General features: G+C 36.7%; 1 protein-coding gene across 3 annotated transcripts in view; it reads left to right on the top strand.

Moving 5' to 3' along the window:
- Positions 1-26,278, top strand: part of LRP2 (LDL receptor related protein 2) — an 82,666-nt gene that overhangs the window by 50,846 nt on the left and 5,542 nt on the right. For 2 of the 3 annotated variants that reach the window (XM_015868565.2, XM_015868566.2), the window contains 25 exons: positions 286-414; positions 1,837-2,003; positions 4,437-4,580; positions 5,499-5,608; positions 6,046-6,223; positions 6,570-6,783; positions 7,115-7,354; positions 7,481-7,669; positions 8,238-9,158; positions 9,599-9,764; positions 10,619-10,777; positions 11,922-12,211; positions 12,930-13,133; positions 13,552-13,794; positions 14,970-15,095; positions 15,615-15,734; positions 16,811-16,942; positions 17,833-18,034; positions 18,375-18,670; positions 19,150-19,666; positions 21,567-21,719; positions 22,198-22,368; positions 23,006-23,229; positions 23,681-23,858; positions 24,786-24,982. In XM_015868565.2, the coding sequence (XP_015724051.1) occupies positions 286-414; positions 1,837-2,003; positions 4,437-4,580; positions 5,499-5,608; positions 6,046-6,223; positions 6,570-6,783; positions 7,115-7,354; positions 7,481-7,669; positions 8,238-9,158; positions 9,599-9,764; positions 10,619-10,777; positions 11,922-12,211; positions 12,930-13,133; positions 13,552-13,794; positions 14,970-15,095; positions 15,615-15,734; positions 16,811-16,942; positions 17,833-18,034; positions 18,375-18,670; positions 19,150-19,666; positions 21,567-21,719; positions 22,198-22,368; positions 23,006-23,229; positions 23,681-23,858; positions 24,786-24,982 (5,670 nt within the window). Of the gene's footprint in view, positions 1-285; positions 415-1,836; positions 2,004-4,436; positions 4,581-5,498; positions 5,609-6,045; positions 6,224-6,569; positions 6,784-7,114; positions 7,355-7,480; positions 7,670-8,237; positions 9,159-9,598; positions 9,765-10,618; positions 10,778-11,921; positions 12,212-12,929; positions 13,134-13,551; positions 13,795-14,969; positions 15,096-15,614; positions 15,735-16,810; positions 16,943-17,832; positions 18,035-18,374; positions 18,671-19,149; positions 19,667-21,566; positions 21,720-22,197; positions 22,369-23,005; positions 23,230-23,680; positions 23,859-24,785; positions 24,983-26,278 lie in introns of those variants that run through there. The other variant, XM_015868568.2, reaches the window with a different exon arrangement.

Below are 26,278 nucleotides of genomic sequence, written 5' to 3' on the forward strand. Positions count from 1 at the left end.
AATGTCCTGCAGGCCTTCAAGTGCAGTTAACAAGATATGGAGAAGTGTTTTGACAGATTTTTGTGCTAAGAAAATGAAAAGATCAGTATGATAATGTTGCTGGTTTTACAGGAAGGTTTATGTTCTGTTTTAAGTGTACTGTAGTGCTTGTAAATAACTTGATAGTGAATTTCAAGGAAATATTGGAGCTGATTTAGTGTGGAGTTGACATTTCCAGTAGCAGTGAATAGTTTTCCAGCTTCTTGTATTGTTCATAGTTGCTAATAAATTCACTTTTCTTTTCAGGTATCAATTCCTGTGCATCATCACCATGTAGCCACCTCTGCTTGCTTTCATCATCTGGACCACTTTTTTTTTCCTGTGCTTGTCCTTCTGGATGGATGCTTTCTCCTGACAATAGGAACTGCATGAGAGGTAGGGCAGTAGTCGTGAGACATGGGGAAAAAAAAGGCTTGACAGATTTTCAGAGCCAACCCTCTGCCAAGCAAAAAGCTTGCTACTGAATTGGGATCTGCTGTTCATGAAATCAAAGTTTGGGACCGTTCCAGGCAGACTTCACTTAGGAAAGATGGAATGGAATGTACGTGGCCTAAAGGCCTGGAGCCAGGTCCTGGCAAGAGCTCAAAGAGAGAGATCTCTTCATTTGTGAAAAATGGAAGAAATGCTTATTTTGAGCACTGTAAAAAGCTGCCTTTTTAAATTTTCTCAATGCATTGAATTTTTTCCATTTGCATCTGGAAGGAGCAAAGCATTGTTTAAAACTGTGAAAGCATATTCTGGTCATGTGTTTGTCCTTGGTATTATAAATAATCAGCCTGGAAGCGTGTTTTAAAGAATTGCACTTTTAAGAAAGTAGAGGTGCAGATCTAGGGAGGGAATTGCTTGATTATCATGTCTCCTTCCTTCCTGTCCTTGAGTATCACCACGTAATGTGTTTTTTCTTAGCAGAAAGGCGACAACTGAAGATTAATTTGATTTCTTGCTCCTAAACTTCAAAGAACATCACAATTCTGATGTCTGGAAGCCATCTTGTTTTCAGTTCAAGTATATTATTTCCCGTTTATGTCCAATTCTTACTCTATTTTTGTCCTTTGGGATAAAAAGCAATCAGTAGTTCTTCATTCTGATATATATATTCTGTGTATTCACAGAATTTCTGTGTAAATATTCAACTGGCTGCCCTTTATTTTAGTAACTTTTAAGCACAAGTATCAGTGTTTAATTGAAGTTAAATTCATTGTTTTAGGATAAAGTTAGTATACTCTATTAGAGATAAATAAAAAAAAAAACAAACAAAAAAAACCACCAAAAAACATGATACTGCAAGAATATTTAATATTAACAATCATCAGTCGTTGCTGTGACATTGTACGTTTCTTTTGAGTCCTGTTCAGTAGCCGTCACAATCTATCTCAGGCATGTCTTGGCTCTCATTCCTAGAATTTTGAAAAATATGCTTGTAGAAGCTGTGACTGAGTACTTCTCCCCTTGGCTAGCAATAAACGATCCTACCGTGTTTACTTCCTCCTCAGAATGTGCTTGTATGTGCACGGTGATTGCACAGTGATGAAACATTCAGTGTTAAAAAATTACAGTTGATTAGCTCAGTGAGGTAAAAAAACCAAAACCAAAAAGAAACAAAAACTAAACAAAAAAAAAAAACCACAAAAAATATTTGCATGTATGTAAATGGTTTACAGAGCATCACAGGTAATATTTGTCATCCCTGTGGACATTAAAGAACCTTTGGTAGAGGTGGGGCATGTATTAATGCAATTTTTTAACAGAGGAAATGTATTGAAAGTTAACTCTGACTTAAATTATATGTTTTCACAGTTGAACACCCTTTCCTTATTGCTGTAAGAGATAATATAATTTATGGAATTTCTCTGAACCCTGAGGAGAAGACCAATGATGCTATGGTTCCAATAGCAGGAGTTCAAAATGGTGTTGATGTTGACTTTGATGACTCAGAACAGATGATCTATTGGGTTGAAAATCCAGTAAGTTAGCATTTCTGTTCAGAATGCACACTAAAATAAGACTTCCTACTTTAAAGTAATGTTTATGATTGAAATATGTTAGCATTAAAGGTAGGAATTTTAAGAAATATAATTGAAAAGAATGAAAGGCTTTTTCCCTAGGATATATGAGAGATACTTCATCTCATTTGTACTTTAGTTTTTATATTTGTCCACCTAAATATTTAATTATGGCTATTTCTTGCAGAGACATGAAGAGCAGATAGTACTGACAACAGAACTGTACTCCCAGTCCTTTGCTTGCTCTTTCACCAATCAGTTGGTTTAGAGCTTAACTCTGCAGACAGAGCTGAAAGAGCTCTCCATGAATGTAGTACATTGGACCAGTGGCACTAAATATTAAAATGAAATTATGTACCACTAGAATTGCATACTTGCATGATTTGCTTTCTAGTCTGAGTGTTTCATGAAGTAACATAGTACAGAAGCATTCTTTTCTTCAATAGAAGATTAGAGTGGAAAAGTCACTGGTAGTAAATACAAGGACAATATTTTTCAAAACAAGTTCAGGGTAATTTTTAATAGATCATTATAATTGTTTGAATAACTCTCTCTTATTACTCTGTGGAAGCCCGGGAGATGGATCTGGTAGGAAACTTAAGATTCAGCAATATCTTCAGTCTTGGAAACTTAAAAGCAGCTCATAAATTCCTGGGAATCTGTTTTTTCAGACTGCGTGGAGGATCAAGTATTCTTGACACATCTCAGCCAGCAGATAGATACATGTGACATTTACAAGTCAAACAGTTTTGTAGTTGGTCATGGGCTGATGTATCCATTAACACAGCTGGCAAGTGAAATGCCAGGAGCCTTAGCAGGCTGAGTGCAGATAAGCACTGTATTTTAGTCAGATCTTCAGCTTCAGCCTAACAAATTAATGCTATGGGCTGTGACCTCAAACTCTGCCCGTGACCTGCAGGTCCCAAGCTGCCATTGCTCACCTGCAGAGCTGAGGCATCTGTGTCAGTCATGGATTTCTCCCCAAAGAAACTCCTTCTGTTTATAATAGCAGAAGTATATTTGCCTACTTTCTTTCCTTGTCCATTATCACAAGGCATCTTAATTTAAAACTTGCTTCTGCTTCCATCCGTTGCATGTTTGGATTTTCTTATGAGAGAGTCTACACCTACATAGCTTGTAGCTGTAATTTTATTCCCATTTTTGTCAATAATTGAAGCTTTAGTTACATCTCAAGAAAACATCCATCCTCTTGTTCACCTTGTTTGAAGCAGAAAATAGAGAACTCACTATCAGAGTCCTCACAGTTCTATCTGAGAAATGCTTCCTGAGTATTTTTAACTTCAGCAATCATGTTCTATAGGTTATTTAATTGCAAATGCCAGAGATAAGCAGAATAAACAGTACTGGTCTTTGAAGTACTTATGATGCCATACACTGGCTAGAAGAAATTATAAATAGCTAGCATTCACCAGAATCTGAAAGTAGGATTTAAACAGTGCAGAAAATGATCCTTCATTGCTGATTTTTCTGTGGGCCTAAGGATTCAAGTACAGGTTAATTTACAAACAGCACAGTTTTGCTAGGATTTACCCAGCAGCACCATACTGGTGTCTTAAGGAATTGTACTTTTTTCAGTGAGCAGTGAATTTGGTCTGGATTTCTTGATCAGATTCTTGACATCTGAAGCATTGGTCCCTTTCTGAAATGCCATTTTTGATTCTGCTCATGATTTTTCTAGAGCAGTTGTTGTGCGGAAATCCTGTAAAACTGAAGTAACTGGAAGAAAAACTAATATGGACAGCTACAGTAACCAGTTCAGATCTCAATGTAGCTTGTTTCTCTGAGTTTTGTCACTGTATCACTGTATAACTGTAACTGTTTTGTCACTGTATCAATTTATCACTGTAACATCACTTACGATTGAACCTGCAAGTGATAATTCATTTCAGAGATCATTCTGGGAAAACTGCAGGGTTAATATCAGTTTTGATTCTTCTATTACAGTTTGTTAGAATTTTGGTTCTTTACGCTTATAGAGAACAACATTTTCCTGTATTAAATGCGAGAGTTATTTAAGTTGGCTAATTGAGGTATCCTGGTAAAAATCTTTTGAGAATAAAATACAAATCTACAGTAGTGTGCCTACATATAGCTTAAAAATAGACATTTCAGCCATTTTATTTCTGTGAATCACTTTGGTTAATGAACTATATATAGTGCCTCTTCATACCATATAGTTACAATTTACAATAATTTTTTTACCGTCCTTATGGATTGAGCATATAAGAATACTACTGCTAAATTTTTATTTTTCTAAGAAAAGATTGTACTATGAAATATCTGCTCACATAGTTGGAATAAATCAGGTTTTCTTTTTTTTTGTTTGTTTTTGATGAAACTGCTCTGGATGTTTACACTTGTTATTTTTTGAAGGGTGAAATTCACAGAGTGAGATCAGATGGATCTAACAGGACAGTTTTTGCTCCAGCAGCTGTTATTGGTGCTCCTATTGGCCTAGCATTGGACTGGATCTCTGCAAACCTTTATTACAGTAACCCAGGAACACAGTCAATCGAGGTAATGTTTAAGAACAACTGAAAACTAAGAGCCTGGCTATATTGCTGCTACATATACAGTTGGAAATTAGAACTATTTTTTGGTGAAAATCAGAAATTAGATTTATTTTTTTCTAAAGCATACAGATAGTATGAAGAAAAGTGATTTGCACGCTTGAAGAAACTAACAAATTTGAGCACAGTTAAAAGATTTTAAAAGCAGTGTATTCTGGGAACTTTATTTGTGCATGGATCTTTTTTTCTTCAAGTCAGTAGGCTCCTAGTGTTTCACATACAAACTTTCCTAACATAGTAGTTATTACTACTTTCATTAATATTTTCACTTCAAATAAAAAATCCTACTGCATTGTTTCTGACCGTAAAGGAATGTGGCCATGGAATGCACTAAGATCCAGTTCCCAGTGCTCCGGTCCTATTCTGTATCTTACTGGGGGCAAGCAGTCTGTTAGCATGTGAAAAATAAAAATGCCATTTAGAGTAGGGAAATAGAGGATAAGCAACATGTAATATAGTGATAAGTGTGAATAAGTCGTTGTGAATTTCCTTGTTCTAAAATATAAATATGTACTCTATAACTTACCTAATTTAAACAGATACAAAGTTGTATGTGTAAAATCAGAATTCCTTCAGTGCCTTCAGCCTGTTATACTCAACATCAATATATTATGGAAGCTGGAAGATTTGGAATTGTTTTTTGTTATTATTTTTTATTTTTACCTAGGATACTTTAGTATTAATATTGGCATGTTCTGAGCTTCTTCATGCATGTGAGAGAAGAAAGTACCAAGCAACTTGGTTTTTCTTCATAGTGTTTGAACAAGTTTCTTTCAATTTCAACTCTTGGTGGATTTAGACTTCTTTTCATATAATTATCCTAAGTTCAGTATTACGTAATTTGATGAGTTCAATGTTTGCATAGGTCCTGAAGCTGCACGGTGAAGTAATGTACAGGAAAACTCTGATCACCAATGATGGTACCTCTCTGGGAGCCGGCATGCCAATTGGTTTGACAGTTGATCCAGCAAGGGGGTAAATCACTAAAATTGCAGTTGTATTTGCACTTGAATATGTATTCTACATTTTTCATAATGTTTAAGGTCTTTAGCTTCAATCCCGGATTTGATATAGGTTGTTTGTTCTTTTTTAATTTATTCTTTCAAAGGCCTGGAAAATAGGTTGCGTGACTACATATGTTGTTGAATGAATGTCCGTTTTCCTTAGTTTACCCTACACTTGACTTTCTTTTTAATTAAAAAAGATCTCAGAATGACTGAAAAAAAATAAAAAATCAAGATCTCTCTTTTTTTTTTTCATTGAGGTTCAGTTCCAAGTGGTCTCTATTTCTCATGTGCCAAAGTATTTGGCGGAGGAAGGAGACGGATTTAAGCATTTGCTTTATTGTTGATGGGCCATTGATTTCCATCCAGCTTTGCTAGTAGGTGTGGTAATGTGTTTCTGTGTTACAGGAAGCTGTATTGGACTGACCAGGGAACTGACAGTGGAGTTCCAGCAAAGGTTGCCAGTGCAAACATGGATGGATCAGGCATTCAAACCCTCTTCACTGGCAACCTTGATCATGTAGAGTTCATCACCATTGATATTAAAGAACAAAAGTTGTACTGGGCTGTCACAAGCACAGGAATGGTAAGTGATACTTTTATAATAGTTGGTGTTACCTGTTTATTTGTGTGTTTGTGATTCCAAAGACTAATTCAGTCACTGCAGTTTACTAATGGAGCTGGAAAATGCAGGACCAGGCAAAATCTGAATAACAGTTACTATTACCTTTAAAAATAAATGATTATTTGAATGAAGAAACAAATCTCTGTTAACATTCTGCTAACCTTTTGTTGCTCTCTATGATAGGCAGATAAAGATTGTGTCCATGGAAAGATTTTAGTAGCATATGTTGTATTTTAATTTTGCATTGTAACATTGAACATATATTATTATAAGAACTGTAATGTTAAACTTTCAATTGATTTCTTAGATTGAGAAAGGCAATGTGGATGGTACAAATCGTGTGACTCTTGTGGTTCATCTTTCTCATCCGTGGGGAATTGCAGTGTATGATACCTTTCTGTACTATACTGATCGAGATTATGAAGTTATTGAACGAGTTGACAAGTTTACTGGAGCAAACAAAGTAGTACTGAGAGACAACGTCCCAAGACTGAAATGCCTACGAGTTTATTATAGAGACAGTGAGTATTTGCTATAGAGCTATTTCAAGATTGCCAACTTGCGAGAACTCTAACTTCCATTAGAGACACAATATCCTTAAAAACAAATTGTTTGATGTGCCAGAAGTGTTTAAGTTTATGTATATTTTTGTCTGATTCTTTGATCCATTGATCTTAAATAAGAAAATACCAACAGATTGATTACTGACACATAATGCTTAAATGGCAATTAAGATATTTTTTACCAGGTTGTTGTTCATACCGTGCAAGCATATGAATTTGGTTGTACATCTGCTGGAGTTTTGTGATAATACAGTTCAGATATTTGTGTTTTTACATCGTCCTTTTACAGATTCTGCTGGTTCCTCAAATGGCTGCAGTAATAATATTGGATTTTGTCAACAACTTTGCTTACCCATACCTGGTGGATTGTTCTCCTGTGCGTGTGCTACTGGCTTTCAGCTAAATCCTGATAACAGAACCTGTTCTCCATACAATTCATTTGTAATTGTTTCTATGCTTTCTGCAATTAAAGGATTTAGTTTAGAGACATCAGATCACTCTGAAGCCATGGTACCACTAGCAGGAAGAGGTATGTGACAATTCTAGTTAGATGAGATCTTATTATACCTAATATTTTTGCATTTCTTGCCTGCATGAAATTTGATGTTTCGAGTACACTAGTTTATATTAAAGCTGATGACTTACTACTTTTCAGGACGGAATGTGCTTCATGTGGATGTTCACATGCCTTCTGGTTTCATTTACTGGTGCGACTTCAGTAGCACGGTTTCTTCTCAGAATGCAATACGTAAAATTAAACCTGATGGTTCTTACTTTAGAAATGTTGTTACAAATGGAATAGGACAAAATGGAATCCGTGGCATTGCAATCGACTGGGTAGCAGGTAAGCATAGTGAAATTTAGGAGACTGTTTTTCTTTATGCAACAAAGTAGCTATTATTTGTTCAGTATTACACATATGCATGCTATATATATGCTTTTCAAAAGTCCTTCTGGAGATTGATAGGCTACTTGGGACAGATTTCAGAAGAATCATCTACTGGGCACTTGGTAGTTTCTGTATTCAGTTCTGTGCCACAACACAAAATTCGTAGTTCTATGTTGTAAAAGGTAAAGAGTATGGATATGGAAGCCAAAAGCTGCTGTGTAATAACAATAAATATTTTAGGCTGTAGTTAATGCAATTTTCATCATTGGCCACTTATTTTCTCTATGGAAATCAATAAGGATGTTAAAATTAATCCACTGTTTTAATTTTGATCATCTCTTATTTTTTTTCCTCAAAGTGAAGCTGTGTACCTTCAGCTCTTTACTTCTGAAATGTTTATGGATATTCTCTTTATAGTTTAGTATTTTATCAGCTCATGTTTCTCAAGTGGTGATGCTGTGTATTAACTTCTGTCGTCTTTTTTTTTTTTTTTTTTTTTTTTCCCCATTTGTTTTAAATGCAGGAAATCTGTATTTTACAAATGCATTTCTGACACAGACTTTTATTGAAGTTCTACGTTTAAACACAACTTATCGCCGTGTTCTGCTTAAAACTACCATAGATATGCCAAGGCACATAGTAGTAGATCCAAAAAACAGATATTTGTTCTGGGCAGATTATGGGCAAAATCCGAAGATTGAACGTTCATTTTTGGACTGTACCAACAGAACAGTTCTGGTATCTGAGGGCATTGTCACACCTCGTGGGTTGGCCATAGATCACAGCAATGGCTACATTTACTGGGTTGATGATTCCTTAGACATGATTGCAAGAATTCAGCCTTATGGTGGTGATGTTGAAATTGTGCGTTATGGCAGTCGCTATCCAACTCCATATGGTATCACTGTCTTTGGGAATTCGATGATCTGGGTGGATCGGAACCTGAAAAAAGTGTTTCAAGCCAGCAAGGAGCCAGGCAATACTGATCAACCAACAGTAATACGAGACAACATTAATTGGCTAAGGGATGTTACTATTTACGACAGTCATTTTCAGTCACGTTCACCCACTGACGTAAACAACAATCCTTGTTTGGACAATAATGGAGGCTGTTCCCATCTGTGTTTTGCCCTACCTGATGTGCAGACACCAAAATGTGGTTGTGCCTTTGGCGCACTGGACAGTGATGGCAAGAGATGTACCATTTCAACTGATGATTACTTGATTTTTGCCCTTGAGAATGCCCTCAGAAGTATTCACCTGGATCCTGAAAATCACAGTCCTCCCTTCCGTGCAGTCCATGTGTTAAGAACAGCAGTGGCTCTGGATTTTGACAGCATAAACAATCGAATATATTTTACACAAAGTTATCCTTCAGGGGCTGGAAGAATCAGTTATATTAGTATTTACTCAGGAACTGGCACTCCAATAGTAGTTGCATCTGGTAAGTGAATTGAATTGTGATTCAGAATAATCAGATACTGGAAAACAAAGGCTGCAGCACTTAGCATTAGCTCAGCCAGTATTGTTATGCTTACCATCAAGGTAGACTGATTATTTAAGGCAACTGATAAAATGCTCACTTTGTCTTTTCAATGTGTTGTTCTTCTAATAGTCTTTTATATTTTCTTGTCCCATCTTGCAGGATGGGAGTGAGGGATGTTTCCTGTTACTTCTTTAGCTCTTTACAACCCTAATGCAAGCACAGGACTACTGAAGTCTGAATTATTAGTTATTTAGATCTTTAAATGGTCACATTTGCATTGACATCAATTGTATTTCAAGAAAATCTTTTTGTTGATGTATTATAAGAGAGTAAGAGTATTGCAATATCTCAGAATACTGTACTCAGTTGTTTTGTTTGTGTATTTGCATATGTCTAAGACCTGGGAACTCCAGATGGCATAGCCTTTGACTGGATCAACAACAGAGTTTACTACAGTGACTACCTCAATCAGACTATCAGCTCAATGGCTGTGGATGGTTCTAACCGCACTGTGATTGCCCGGGTCCCACGACCAAGAGCTGTAGTATTAGATCCCTGCAGAGGGTATGTGCTGTACTTTGTATGCCTTATCGTCATTGCAGGTGAAACTGTAGTTTGGACTTAGATGAAGACTACTGGATATTCCTATTCTAAGCCCTAGATTTCAGCTGTGAGGAATTGCCTGAAATCTGAATATTTAAGTTTTCAAGCTGATCTCAGCCTTGGAAATTATATTTATATTAATTGATTTTATTATTATTATTATTTTCAATTTTTAGGGTTTTTTTTTTTTTTTTAGAACACTTGTGAACATATAGTGAACGAAGCTCCACGGAGTGAGGTTAGGAGCTAGATACTGTGTGGTAAATGAGAACGATTTTTCCAAGCAGCTGTTTTTCAAGCAACTAGTCATTCTCCATTCATTGTGTAAGGCAGAGAAAAAAGGGGTATTTGTTGAAACAAAGATTTTTTTTTCAAGAATATTATGCCCTGATAATCAGGTAGTGCTACCAAGAGATCTATTTAAAAGTTGTATATAAAAATTCATATGTATTTAAGTTCTTTCCTACTGATCTTCTTTGTGAGTGTCTCAGAAGAATTTTTGGATCTTAGAAGTTAGGGGCAGTGTTACAGTGTATGTCAAATGAAGAAAGATTAGAAAGAGAATATTTCATTTCACTGGATTCTCACAGGAGCTGGAAGAACTTTTCTGAAGTTCACTCCAGTTGAGCCCAATGATCCCTGCTACAAGATTCCTTTGTAAATGTGGGATAAAATAGAGGAAGTAGTTCTTTTTCCCCTAGTTTTGTACTCCACAATTCAATTGGAAACACCAGAGTGGAGATGACCTAGGGCATTTAAGAGCTCTGTGAGCATTGTATGCTGAAAATCTAACTTTTCAGTTGTGTTATTGACAGATATATGTACTGGACTGACTGGAGCTCTAATGCAAAGATAGAACGAGCTACACTTGGTGGAAACTTCAGAACACCTATTGTAAGCACCAATCTGGTATGGCCAAATGGGCTTACCCTGGACTATGAAGAACAGCAGCTATACTGGGCTGATGCAAATCTGTACGTATTGATAACACAGTTTTGATTTTCATTAGATCAATTTGAATAGTTTATTATCTATTTTTCTTGCTTTTAAAAAAATGTTTTCAACATTTTAATTAAATTCAATAATTTGTGTTGTAGAAATTAAGAAATATTTGATAGCAACAAAATATCATTTTTTAATATTGATATGGGACTGCTCTACTACAAGAAGTTTTGTGATTTCACAAGGCAGATTTCATCCAGTGCTTTATGGCATTCATTTTACTTTCAACTTGTTACTTTTATAAGCATCTTCTCCTGTGCACATGATCTCAGTGCACATTTTATTTTCATTGCTCATGGTTAATGTCCCTCAGCTGTGGAATTTAGCATCAGGTTCTTGCTTTTCCAACCATACAGATCCCTACCCTTCACTGTGGACCAGCAGAATTTCTGCCACCAGCAGGAAAGCTTTTAAAAACAACTTCATTTTCATCTGTTCAAATTTACCCATGTTCTCTGAGAAATCACTGCAGCAATCAGACTTTCTTCATCTGGTTCTTTCATAAAAGCAGTTGTTTTGCAGATGTCTCTACTCCTGTGACAGAAAGATGGCTGTAACATAATGACTCTTATGGTCTTGTGCCTCTGTGGGATCTTCTGAAAGGAAGGCACGCTTACATGGATTCATCTGTGTGGAGGGAACCCGTAATGGGACCCTCTGTTCTAGGGATCCTGTTGCAGATGCAGAATGTCAGATGAGACATCCTCTTTCCTCTTTTAAACAAAGTCAGGTTTTCTGTATTCTCACTTTCAAGTGCAGGGGAGATGAGTCCTCTTTTTTCAACTTAAGAGAGTCCTTTTCCCCTATTCAGAGGAGCATGAGGTTAGATATGAGGACTAGATGTTCAAAGAATGGCCGTGCTCATTAGATCTTAGTGCATCAAGACAACACAAAAGCCAGGCATATAGCCATAACTCCTTCCTTTTTCCTCCTGCTTATTCTCATTTTGTTTACACTATGCTCACAAAGGTGTCATCCTTCCTTTCCTAAAACAGTGTTTGCATTCTTAACTTTGTTTGGTGCATTGAATAGTAGTCATGGTACTAATAAGAGCATGGCTTTGTATCTAAGTTGAAAGGCTTCCTCTAAGATGTTATTATTTCTTTATTATTTTAGGCAAAAAATTGAGCGATGCACTCTAACTGGGACAAACCGTGAGGTTATTGTTAGTACTGCTCTGCATCCATTTGCTATGACATTGTTTGATCAGCACATATATTGGACAGATTGGAACACACGAAGCATTTACCGAGCTAATAAATATGATGGTTCAGATCAAATTGTAATGATCACAAATCTTCCTCAAAGACCAATGGATATTCATGTCTGGGCAAAAAGTAAGCAGCAGCAGTGTACCAACCCTTGTAACCAGTTCAATGGTGGTTGCAGTCACATTTGTGCACCAGGTAAGCAACTATGCTTAATGACTGTAAACTGTTAGCATTGCCTATATCAGGAGTCCTAATATAAGAAGTTTAAGTTGCGTGGAGTCATCTGAAATATTCCTCTGTATTTCTAAATGTTTAATAATTATTTTACTTATGTAATGCAATCAAGATGATTACCACTCAGGATCGTGGTACTTTGCCAACGTACTTGATGACTTTTGTTGAGAATCTTCACATCTTCCCTAATTTAAACCAAAACGTTTTTTTTTGCTAAGATTTTAACTTCTATTTCCTCTGGGGCAGGATGTGAAATGAGCTTAGCAGCACGCTTTAATAATATAGGTTTTTATAATATTAACCAGTGTGTACTTCTAATATACCAGTATCTCAATAATATATACGATAGAAAATATACTGAATAGATACTTTTTATTGCTTTTTGAGGGATAGAGCATCAGAGACCATTTTGCAGCCACCAAAAAATTACTTGGACAGTAAGCATTTAAGGTGTTCCAACCTCTGATCTCACTGTAGGGAACTCTAACTCTCTTGGGTTTCAGTGGGTTTTTGGGTATGCTTAACTGAAATAAGAATCTGGCGAAGTAGCCACATTTTTATCTAAGCAGGAGATCACAAGTATTTCATTGCCTTTCATTTTCATTGCACTTTGGGCTGTGGACAGTTTTAACTAAACCCTGTCTAAAACATCAGTATTAATTGTCAAATGTGAATGTAGGTCCAGCTGGTGCGGAATGCCAGTGCCCATCTGAAGGTCGCTGGTATTTAGCCAATAATAACAAGCACTGCATTGTGGATAATGGTACCAGGTGTGATGCTGGTTTCTTCACCTGTTTGAATGGACACTGCATCTCAGAGCGATGGAAATGTGACAACGACAATGACTGTGGTGATGGCAGTGATGAGTTGGAGAGTGTGTGTGGTAAGCATTTAAAATAACTGCACATGAGAGTGATGCAACTTCTATGCTGGCTGTGTGGTATTTTCTATTGCTTGCATGGCTATAGGATCAGGGATCTTCTAGCTGTAGTTTGGAAATTATCTGTTGCTTGCTTTCTTATAGACTTTGTTGTGCATGATTAGGTCTGAATGGCAGCTAATTTGCTCTAGAATCCAAAAGTGTTACCTTATTAACTTTATATGATGTAAACCCAATTTCTCCTTTGTTTAATTCAAATATGTATTTTACTTTTCATGCAGTACGTTTTGCAGCTGTCTTTGCCCTGGCAGGTAAAACTGTTGTGTTTTGATTTGCAACTTTTTCAGAGAACTTAGATTATGTTTTATCCATGTACTATATTCTTCGTTAATTATTTTTTTACTATTTTTTACTTGTTCAGCTTTCCATACTTGTCAGCCAACAGCTTTTACCTGTGGTAATGGGCGATGTGTGCCGTATCATTACCGCTGTGATCACTACAATGACTGTGGAGACAATAGCGATGAGGCTGGCTGCTTATTCCGAACTTGTGACTCCCACACGGAATTTACGTGCAATAATGGAAGATGTATATCTCTTCAGTATGTCTGCAATGGAGTAAACAATTGTTATGATAATGGCACATCAGATGAGAGAAATTGCCGTAAGTTCCTCCAAATTACTAAGTGCTTATTTGAGTCTGACTCTTTAGACCGAAGAAGAGGCAAATCTCTTTGATTGTGAAGAATTATGACAAAGGTAGCAAAAAGGATAAAAGGTTTTTATGTTTACATTACAGATTCTGGATTGTGTTGTTTTGAAGCAAACTGATCCTTGAAAGATATTTTTGAGTACCCTGGGATCTTTCTTAATAACTATTGCTTTAATCTGCCTTGACCCAGCAAATACTATTAGAGTGCTTAATGTTAGCTATTGTGAGTAATCCCATTGACTTGAAAAAGATTATTTGAGATAAATTGGATGCAGGATCTACGTTTATGCAGAATTCACGTGGATTTTGACAGCAGATTTTTACTGTATGCTTTGCAGCATGCTATGTTAAGCATACTGCATTTAATCATTACTAGGTTGAATTAAAAATAATAATAATAAAAAAAAGGTTGCTTTAACACTGTTTTCTTGAAATATATTTTTTAAGACTTTTTTAATTCTAAGTGAAATCTGTACATTTGAAATTCCCAGTCTATTAGTCATTTGTTGCTGATGTGGTGATTCACACACTATCAGGTGGTTCTATATGCAAGCATTACAGTGTGAATGCTTGTCACTTTATATTCCCTGACCTCTGAGTATTAACATGTATTTCTTTGGTCTTTTTTTTTTTGACACCACTTTTCCCAATGAAAGCAGTGGCCTCGTTGTTTCCATATAGAACAAGAGGTATGAGTGCACTTTAGCATTTGAGCAGAAATGAGAGGAAAATGGTTTGTGTTATTTACACATTTTTTGATTTTTCCAAGGAAAGCTGTTTTTATACTCTATTGAAGAGAAAGATGGCAGTGAAAATGTATAGCATATTACCTTGCTTTTAATTTAGTATTGAGTGGGTGGAGTAGGTCTGCAGCTGTCTCAGATCTGAGAATTTTAATCACAGGTTCAGCTTCTTCAAAGTCTTTTGGTCACTTCTGGTTGAAAGTGATAAGGAATCACTGACAATCTATATCTGAAAAATGTGTGATGAAATGCACCCTGGATGAGTCAGATCAGTCCATGCCAGATTGGTTCCAGATCAGTCTTTTTTTTTTCTTTTTTTTTCTCTCTTCTTTAAACAGAGTTATGTTTTTGTATCAATGAGGTGTTTTTTCCCTCTCTTTAAAGCGGAGCGCACTTGCCAGTCTGGTTTTACCAAATGTCAAAGCACAAACATCTGCATTCCTCGAACATATTTGTGTGATGGTGACAATGACTGTGGAGATATGAGTGATGAGAGCCCTACTCACTGTGGTAAGCTGATATGTTAATTGCCTTTTATTTCTATCATTAAGAAACATAAAAGACCTTGTTTAAAGGCTAAACTACTTTTTGGTATCACAAAATCATCAGTGGGTGCAGAATATTATCAGTAATTACTGAAGAAATTAGCAGGCTACCACATGTAGTATCCTACCACCTACTTTGGGTGCTAATTAAATTAGTATGCTGGACTGTACTCATTTTCTTGTGCACAAAGCTTGAGTATAAATATAAAACATATTTACAATTGTTGTGTGCAGTACTACTTGCAGAATGAATTCTCTTCATTAGGTGATATGTGTATGTAAGAAAAGAATTAAATCCATATTTTGCTTATTAAGATCAAACTAGTTTATATAAAGAGCAGTTTGTAGACAGGCTACTAGAAGACATCTTTCCTAGCATATTATTATGTTTTTGCATAACACAGACTCAAAAACTACTTAAAATGAGTTTAAAAGTAACAGGAAGAAAGAAGTCATACATAGGTTTTTTTTTTTTTCCTTCCAGTCTCAATGACTTGCACAAGCAATGAGTTTCGTTGTACATTGGGGCGCTGTATTCCTGCTCATTGGTACTGTGATCAAGGAATAGACTGTGCTGATGGCTCTGATGAGCCTGCCTCTTGTGGTAAGTGTACATTCAGAAGAAACATACTGAAAGACAAGATGGTTTATGAAAAAAGCTATAGTTCCTCTTACAGGCAAACAGTTGAATCCAGACTAGGTGGCTAATAAGCATCTTTTGAGGTTTATTTGCTGACTCTAAGTAATGTGAATCACTGAGTAATTAGAGTCAGTAAACGTACTTCATGCTGCGTTTGGAATATGAAGACTTCTGATTACCAAAATTGATTCCTCTCTTAATGTGTAACCTCCTCTCTCTTTTTAAGACTATGGTGGCAGTGAATCAAGTGATGAGAGTTAGCAAGTATTTTTTTCATGTCACTGTTTGGATGTGAGACCAGGTATCTTGCTGTACAGGAAGTATGTGCACAGTATTCCATTTAGGGAAAAAAGGAGCATGGGATATGGAGGAATGTTTTTGACTAGTATGCAGAAGAGCATCATAGAACTGCAGTAGGCAAATACTTCACACACTAATGGTAGAAACTGATGGTAGTAAGTGTGGGGAGGAGGGAAGAAGGTGAAAAGAAGGGGGAAAGAGGAACTGACTGAAGTATCTGAGAGCTAACATGACAACACAGTCATTACTGTCACTGTGAAAGGCAACATAACACAAGGCCTCTATGATTTAAGTAGGGCTGGTCCTTTGCACATTTCTAGAGCTGCACCTCCAGCTTGTGAAAATGTCTTGTATCTTATGCCAACTTCAGATCCTCATTACATAAATAATGTAAAAGAAAACAGGGTCATTATGTGCTGACCACTGTATTCATATTGTATTTAATGCTGCTTTCACATTTTAGTCTTCTGGTCTCAGGTTTCTGAAGCAGGGTGCTTTTGAGTTATTACAAGATCAGCAGTCTGATAATCCAAACAGTACAGTATTTGTAGAGATTGCCAGTATAATTGACCAGAGGGGGACTCTGTGCTCTTAACAGCACATCTATTCTTACCTAAGCTTTTACTTTACATTTCAAATTTCACTGTCATAGGATTCTCCCTAAAACACCTTTTTTTCAGTAGATTATTGTATCAATGCAAGTTAGTTTAACAAGCAAAGTGATTCTATTCATTTTTAAGAGCCTCATGTGCGGACTTGTTCAAGTGACCAATTCAGATGTGATGATGGCAGATGTATCCCAGCAACATGGATCTGCGATGGTGATAATGACTGTGGGGATATGAGTGATGAGGATCAAAGACACAATTGTGGTAGGTGTTTAGTATTAATTTATTTGACAGTCATTTTCCATTAAAAGAACACAAAAGACACACACAAACAAAACCTAAAATGAAACAACAAAATCCCTAAAAAAGGTGCACTTTAAGCATGAGGTACATTCTTCCTGTATCTTCATTTTCATTATGTTGAATTAAAATAGATTAGTTTATTGGCTTAAAAAAGAAAGAAAAGTGTTCCAATTTTGTGAGTACTCTTTGAATTGTTTCAAGTGAGACATGGTTTGTATGATTTGGGCAGCAGTTTCAGAGATACTCCCTAATCATCACACACTACATCTTCTGTGTATTAATATCTGCATTGCTTGGGCATACTTTCTTTACAAATAAATGAGCAAAATATTTTAGATTTAGAGGCAATTTAGAGGATGAAAGAGGAGAAGAAAGTCAGGCAAACTTGGTCCTGCTCCTTGATTTAAAAACAGCTGGATTCACTTGCAGACCTCGCACTATTTAATTTCAATGGTTCTCCATCTCTGTGATTGTCGGAGTACCGAATACTTTGAAGAATGCGGGAGCTAGACAGCCTAAACCTGACATCTACTCAGCAGCCAGAAAATCTGGCCAGACATGTGGAAAGCTCATAATCAGTATCTAGGAAGATTCAGAGTTCTTCAAGTGCCAGCTTTGGGTAAGCAGTTACAAAGTGTTTTGGCTCTTAGTCAGCCTCAATGAAGAGCTATGTCCACTGATGGAAATGAGTATGAGTTTCATATATGAAAGTGCAGTGATACCTATTTCTGCACATGGTGAAGAGCATGGCCCTGTTGTGGATTATGTGTTGTTATCCAGGCTGCATGCTGGAGGGAATGTTTTACATACAGAATGCAACTTGCTGACCTGGTGAATGTGCTCTCTATTAGCAAACCGCAGCTGCACAGCTGCTGAGTTCACATGTGCCAACAATCGCCCCCCGCTCAGGAGGTGCATTCCTCGGGCATGGATCTGTGATGGTGATGCTGACTGCAGTGATGCACTTGATGAACACCAGAACTGCACACGAAGATCTTGCACACAGAATGAGTTTACTTGTAATAATGGCTTATGCATCCGAAGCGCATACAGGTTTGTAACTAGTGTTTATCTACCCTGCACTCGTGTGGTAATTTTTACTTGAAAATGACTGGGAGTCTTTCTATGTTAATATTCCCAGTGTTCAGCATTGGCATTTAATTTTCTTTTTTTCTACCTCTCATGAGGTGATTCTCTTCAGATTGTAGTGGATACAGAGAATACAAGCAGGACTCACTGGGTCAGACTCTGTGTAATGTGCCTCTGTTTTCTGAAAGTCTCTTCTGTTGGAGCCAATAATGTGACATTCTTTAGAAATCAAGAGAGCGTGTCTAGCGCTGGAGATAGTGGCTGCCTTCTCGTATTTGAAAAAAAGTTTTAATTTTTTTTTCAGATGTGACAGGCGGAATGACTGTGGTGATGCCAGCGATGAGAGGGGTTGCATCTATGAACCATGTCAGCAGCATCAGTTTACTTGTCAAAATGGACGCTGCATTGCCAAGGCCTACATCTGTGATGGAGATAATGATTGTGGTGATGAGTCCGACGAGCTGGAGCACCTCTGTAGTACACCAGAAGCAACATGCTCTCCCCATCATTTTAAATGTGACAATGGAAACTGCATTGAAATGGCTAAAGTCTGCAACCGGTTGGATGATTGTTTAGATAATAGTGATGAAAAAGGATGTGGTATGTTTAGGTTTATTTGGACTGTCTTAATCTATTTAAAATGCATTGGCAGATTCAACAAAAAAACGATTTATGATAATTTCATAGCTACAATCATATCTATTCTATAGTGGTGGAGGAATGTGTACATTCAATCTTTTTTTTTTTAATTAAATCACATCAATTATATATTGTTTTGACAAACATGAAAGTTAGGTAATTATGTAAACTGTAAATGTAGATTATAAATTGTTTCATTATTCCTCTTACATTTCCAGAATCCACCATTGGTTTGCATATTTTTTGCACTCAGTGAGTTTGGTGACAGACTTCAACAGAGCTGAAATAGTTTTTATTGTACAGCAGCCAGCCCAGATTTGTATTCAGCATTTTCAGGGGAAGGCAGGGAAAGAGAGAGAGAAAGAAGAGTACATTGTAAAATCACTGCACTATTTTCTCTGTAAGTCAAGTGCTTGAGTAGAGCTTCTTTCCTTTGCTAGGTATAAATGAATGCAGTGACCCTTCAATCAGTGGATGTGATCATGACTGCACAGACACCCAAACAAGTTTCTACTGTTCTTGTCATCCTGGATACAAACTTATGTCAGATAAACGAACTTGTGATGATATTGATGAGTGCAATGAAACTCCATCAGTATGTAGCCAGATTTGTGAGAACACAGCTGGCTCCTACATCTGTAAGTGTGCCCCAGGCTATATCCGGGAGCCTGATGGAAAAAGTTGCCGACAAAATAGTAATATCTCCCCATACCTTATTTTTAGCAACCGTTACTATCTGAGAAATCTCACAGCAGATGGCCAATCTTACTCTCTCATTTTGCAAGGACTGAGAAATGTGGTGGCACTGGACTTTGACAGGGTGGATAAAAGGTTGTACTGGATTGATGTGGGGAGGAAGGTCATTGAACGAATGTTCCTAAATGGAACAAATAAGGAGACTGTGATAAGTGATGATGTGCCAAGTGGGGAAGGTATCGCTGTTGACTGGGTTGGCAGGTAAGAAAACACATTTTCTGTCTTTCTGAGCTACTAAGGTGATAGGAGGGAGGGAGTTTGCCTTCTACTTCATTACAAAAACCTCTGAAGAGCATTGAATTGATTTGGATTGTGGATGCAGTATTGTACAGCTGCTCTGGAAAGTTTATGGTCTTACAATACACTGCATGGTGCTTTTGTTTAATTGGTCTCCTATCTATTTGCTGAGGTTATATCAGAGTTAACTTCTCATCAATAATAATGTAGTGCATATGGTTCACGTGAGAAGCATGTTAGGAAATTATGGATGAACAGATGAGCTGAGCAGGCAGCTGGGAAATTAAATTTTCTTGGGGGTATGGATTCTGAGCTTAGGCTAGTAGTTGATATTATTTGCAGTTGGAAATTTTTCCATTTGCAAAGGAAGAAATGTAAGGGTTGAAGCTGCATTATTTTCATAAACAATGTGCCGTAAGAGATTGCTAGATTCTAGTGAAGAAATAATGATAAACATTATTGAACTTAAGCTCCTATACTAAAATGAAGAGCACTTTTTTTGCTCTTGACAGTCAAACCATACATTGATATTGATATCATTTGCTAAAGGCAGACAGTGTGAGGACAAAATTGGAAAGTACTTAGCATTGTGGTAATTTTTTAATTGCCTGCAATGCATCATGAAGTAGCTTAATCTGTTTCCACAGAAAGTGCTGTTATTTGGTGTCTTCTCTGATAGTATTCTTGACTGTATTTCATCAGTTTTGCTTTTTTTTTTTTTTTTTTGACTGCATTACTCTTAGTATGAAAAGTTCAAAGCTCTTCAGAATAATGAGAGTGATTCAGAAAGTCACAATTGGAACTTAGGAGAGCGTGATTTTATTGACATATTCACAGATTAGTTTTTTCACTGCTTTGTCTCTGAAGTTATGTTACCAGTGCACCTAAATGCTTTGTGACTGATAGAGGTGTGGAAGGAAAAGTCTAATTTGAGCCAAAGTGATCTTATTGCTCTTTTACTAATAGTTGCTGAATTAATTCAGCTACCATTAGATATGCTTTCAGTCAGCTTTTGTTTAGGTGCTTCAGAAGGGCTGAAAGATCATATAATGGTGGATGAGTTGGTGTGCTGCTTCAGTAAAGGGTGAAGACTGAGAGATATGTGCTACAGGCTGGGGAAGATTATTTTCTCATTTCTCCTACCTCATGGGTAGGAGTACCGCAGTATTGATCAGAGTGGTATAGGCAGTCTTAGGCTGTTTCTGGAGTGATCCTGTGCATGCTGGAGCCGAAAAAGCACTGCAGGCAATTTCAAAGTAGCCTACCTTAGTTCTAATCAGTCAAATAAAATGCTTTATTTTGTTGCAGGCTTTCAAAAATCAGTGCTTCAGCTTGCATGTTATCTTTGATTACAGTTGCAGATAATTCCTAAGCAATGTAAAAGAAATGTTAAAAAAAAAAAAATTGAAGTGAGATTTAAATTAGACTTTCAAACAGTAATAACTAGTAATTTTCAAAGGAGAACCTGCCAACTCTTTCACTTGTTTGATTAGAGGAAACGTGACAGCCTGGAGAAGGTGAACACTTTAAAGCTCCAGTCACAATCCATTATACTGCCTGTGTGCTTTTCTTTGTCTCTTTGGCTGTTGTAGGAGAGGAGGGGAAAAAAAGCTTGCTTAGTAATTTATAGGCAAATGGAATAGTATTACTTAACTGCGCAACTGCAAGTTTGAATTTGGAACCAATGACTGTGGACACAAGTACAGAGGAGTAAAAAGGGCAAAGTGGAGTATGCTGTAGAAGTAGACGTTAGTACACTATGTGTTCTTCCTTTATCATGGATATATTGCTTCTAGAAGGAAAAAAAAATGAAATTCAACATGAAGTAAAATGAAGAAAGTAAATTAACTCTAAAACATTTCAGAAAATTGTACTGGGTTGATGCCTACAAAGATTGCCTCTATGTCTCTGAACTTGATGGAAGATTCCGGAAAAAACTGGTGGATCGATGTGTGGATATCAACAACACTTACTGCTTTCAGCATCCCAGAGCAGTTGTTGTTCATCCAAAATATGGGTATGACATTTCAAGAGTACTTTAAATAGTTTTGCACTGTCTCTGAAAATCTGAAATAAATTTTGGCTGTGTGCTCTTTGATTTGTGTGACCTTAAATCTTAGCTGGAACTTAGGAAAAACAGCAGCTTGCTTTTCTTAGCATTATATGCTGGTCAGCCTGGTATTTAAAGTGGAATTTGGTTGCATATGGACAAGGAAACGTTGACTGCAAGGCTAAAAAAAAGTTAACACGTGCCTGTGCAGCTTTGATATACAATGTGGCACTGATTGTATTCCTTAAATATGATTGTGTTTGCATGCATCTATTTGATTTCTGTAGTGATTAGTATAACAAGTAAATGCATTAACCTTTTACTTATCTTCCTTGGTATCTGGTTTAATTTTTTTGCAAGAAATGCTGTCTTTCAGATCTGGCTTCTAATATTTACTTCAGTGTATTTTTACTGTAAGCCTAATAAGTCATGTTTATTTGAACAGACAGGTTTACTGGACAGACTGGGCAGATCGAGCCTATATTGGACGAGCAGGCATGGATGGCAAGGACAAGACGGTGATTATCTCTACAAAGTTAGAGTGGCCCAATGGACTCACCATAGATTACACCAACGACAAGCTCTACTGGGCAGATGCCCATCTAAATTACATTGAGTACGTACACAGAGAAAAAAGCAACTGAATAATTTGCTTATACTGGATTTCAGTGGTAGCCTTTGTAAATGCTGTAAGCACCATGCTTCTATCCACTGATTCTAGGTAATCAGAATCAGGAAGTCTGGAGCAGTAGGTGAAATGGATGACATAGTAGCCTAGTTCATATATTTGCATCCTAGATCCTACTAGAAATGTTCCAAAAACTATTGAAAACCTCAGGTTAAAAAAGTTACAATCTGTGCTTGAATATGCAAGTTATATGTACTATATATCTATACCTTGCCTGAGCCAAGGCAGAATTGAATGTAAAATCACTATTTTTGATGCCTTTCTTTCTCTGGGTTCAGCTACAGTGTCTAAACGAGTTATGTGCTAATGAAAGAACACAGAAATCATTAGAGGATGTCTGAAAAGTTATCTGTAATGTACATTTCCTTACCTAGAATAACTTGTTTTACTTCTCTGCATATCTTGAAACTTATTTACTGAGGGCAGTGCTCTGTCATAGGACTAAGGAAGCTGCAATTCCATTTTTATATGGTCCTGGTCATCAATAAAAATCTAGCATTAACATATAAAGATAAAAGGTTGTATAGCATTTATCTGAATGTTATGTGCATTTTTCTTTATCTAGGTACTCTGACCTGGATGGACATCATCGTCATACTGTATATGATGGGACATTGCCTCACCCATTTGCAATAACAATTTTTGAAGACACAATATATTGGACTGATTGGAATACAAGAACTGTTGAAAAGGGAAATAAATATGATGGATCAGACAGGACTGTTCTTGTGAACACCACACATAGGCCATTTGACATCCATGTTTACCATCCATACAGGCAACCTTTTGGTAAGAGAAACATTATTATGTTTGCATTTAGAGGGCTAGCTGTTATTTAGAAACAAATGTAAAAGATCCTGAGTGGACTCCACTTTCCCATTCGCTCAGGGAATTGAAATGCAGAGAATAAATGTAGTCCTCTGCTTTACAGACAAAGGGTCCTTGATTAACTGCTGAAGTAGAATCAGTATGGAAATGCATTATTTTAAATTAATTTCATAAAATTCAAGACCAGTAGTATACCTTTCACGTGTGTGAAATTATATGTATTTATCTCTCTGAGTGCCTGATTATGTAGGTTTTGTTTTTAAACTCGATATGTGTAAGTTTTCAATAGAGTATGAGAGGAGTCTCTTGAAGATAGAGACCATTATGTCCTGGGATTTGCAATGTGTGGTAATATTTATTTTTCTTTTTTTTCTTGCCTTTTTTTTTTTTTTTCTTTTTTTCTTTTTACCAGTTAATAATCCTTGTGGCACCAACAACGGTGGTTGTTCACATCTGTGTCTGATAAAAGCTGGTGGTCAGGGTTATTCCTGTGAATGTCCCGATAACTTCATGATTGTACAGTTTGGCAGTACAGCACACTGCCTTCCAATGTGCTCCAGCACCCAGTTCCTCTGTGCTGACACTGAGAGGTAAGAGCCAGCCATCTTCTTTTTTCTGATGCCTATTAATTATATATTTCACAATTTAGACTTTTGAAAAGGGCACAGAAGCAGTAATTCCTCCTCACTATGATTCTGTGATGTCCTAAGAAAGATGAAGCCAAGACCAGACAGACTTTGTTTAGGAAAAATATCTACAGACTCCTACTTTAAATGTTTTTTTTTCCACCTTTTCTTCCCTATTACATATCATTGCTAATGTATTAAAGTTTGGGTTGCTGGAAACCTATAGATCCCAGAAACCATTTCCAGTCAAAATCACAAGCCTGGACCATTTTCCATTTGCATTTTTTTGTAACGTATCCCTTTTTTTCCAGTACATGCTGTCTGGGAGTGTCCCAGGAAAACAAACAACCACAACAACAAAACATTTAATGCCCCTTTCTCTGATATAGCTGCAGTGGGAGGTGAGGAATTCAGTCAAAGAGCTTCTGTGCTGACACAGTATCACTCTGGAGCTTATGAGATGTGGTTCTAGTAGGGTGACCTTTTGAAGCACTGTTACAATGATGATCTCTAATGAAATTCTTGTGCTAAACAAATGAATTATTGATACATTACCTGATAAAAAATGTAAATGAAGATTGATTTCAAAAGCTGAGAGATGGTATTACCACAGATACACATTAAAATTCGGTCCTTATGAATATACTATGAACACCTTTTAGAGGTCAGCCAGGATCATCTGTTTCTAGAGTGAGTCTTCTGGTGTCACATGCTAACAAATTACATACGAAGCAGAAGAGATGAATTTCAATTTGTCTTGGTAGTTTCAAGAAATTAGACTGAGACAAGACAGTTTTGTGCCATGAAAGGATGTTTTTTTGTTGTTGTTGTTTGTTTGTTTTATTTATAGAGACACTTCTCAACAAAGAAAACATAATTCTCTCTTTGTAGGTGCATTCCTATCTGGTGGAAATGTGATGGACAGAGGGACTGTCGAGATGGCTCTGATGAGCCCCCTACCTGTCCACACCGATACTGCCCTGTTGGTCAGTTCCAGTGTAATGATGGGAACTGCACAAGTCCACATTTCTTATGTAATACTCTATCAGATTGTCACGACAGATCAGATGAAGACCCCGTACTTTGTGGTATGTTACAAGTAATAATTTTAAGTGAGTTTTGCCAGTACAAACCATATAAACAAAATATATTGTTATCTTTATCCCCTTTTCGCAGGTGAAAATGGTAGGTAGAGAGATACAGGTCCTAGTTGTCTAGTCTTGCTCCTATGAGAGTAATTTATTTCAGTGCAGAAGAACGCTAAAGAGATTAAAAACACACAAAATGTAAATATTTCATATGACTGTGACTCATATTTGCACTGGAAGTAGGATGCATTCTGATTTATCCAGTGTAAACCCATGATCTATATTAGTAATCTAAGTCTTCCTGATCTGTCTATAGGTGTACTTGTTTTTTCCTGTACTTTTGAGCTTTGCATGACTAGACAAAATTATTCTGTGCTCTGTTGCACAAAACCCAGCACATGTGGGAAGTCTGTTTTGGAGAGTTGTTTGTGATGGTAGTATTTTGGCAATAGAGCCTAATTATGCTTGTGGAAAAATGTTGTTGCCTTAGAAACCTTATTCCATATACTTACATCTAAATTAAAACGAGCATTGGTAATCTTCTGCTTGTAAATAATGTATTTCTGGCAGTTGTGAGCATAGCAATATAGAGGAAAACAACAGTGTGGTTGTGTAATTGGTAGTTTCATTGCTGCTCATTAGCAAAGTGTTTCTAACAATGACAGAATTATAAGAAATTACAATTTTATGTGAGTTTCAAATAGCTAAACTCTTAAATATGGCACAAAGGATTGTTTGAAGTATATATTTGACAGCTGCATAATGTGTCACTGTTTTTTATGTACTGAGTACACTTCAAAGTCAGTTTGAGTCTGTATAGTTCCTTCTGTTCTTCATCTTGTGCATGGAAATAGAATCTTTTAGTTTAGAAAATATGTGGAAATCATTATGTATTGCTTCCTTTTGAAGAGTTTTTCAGTATCTGTGAAATAGCAGTATGGTAGAGGGTGTACATTTACAGATTATGGAGCTGTGATTAGCACGAACTTCTGTTTCATAGCCTGTTCCTTCATAGCTTAGAGGAACCAAGCGTGTCAGGTAAAATGAATCCAAGTTGATAGCATGGCTAGAGGCAGAATATCACTTCTGTCCTTAGTGGATGGGAGCCTGTGCCTCTATTATATTTGAATAGTGGGTTTAGTCCCTTCTTTTTTAGGAGGAATAGTACTGGCTCGTTCCTGGGAAAACTTAGAGAGTAAGTGAGCTTGTGGGTAATGTACCCTGTAGCATTAGAAATAATCTGTACCTCAACTGGGCAAGTAGATTCTGATAATTTAGTTATTTGTTGACCAAAAA

The sequence above is a fragment of the Coturnix japonica genome, chromosome 7 (assembly GCF_001577835.2).
Source record: "Coturnix japonica isolate 7356 chromosome 7, Coturnix japonica 2.1, whole genome shotgun sequence".
In the NCBI taxonomy this organism is placed as follows: Eukaryota; Metazoa; Chordata; class Aves; order Galliformes; family Phasianidae; genus Coturnix; species Coturnix japonica.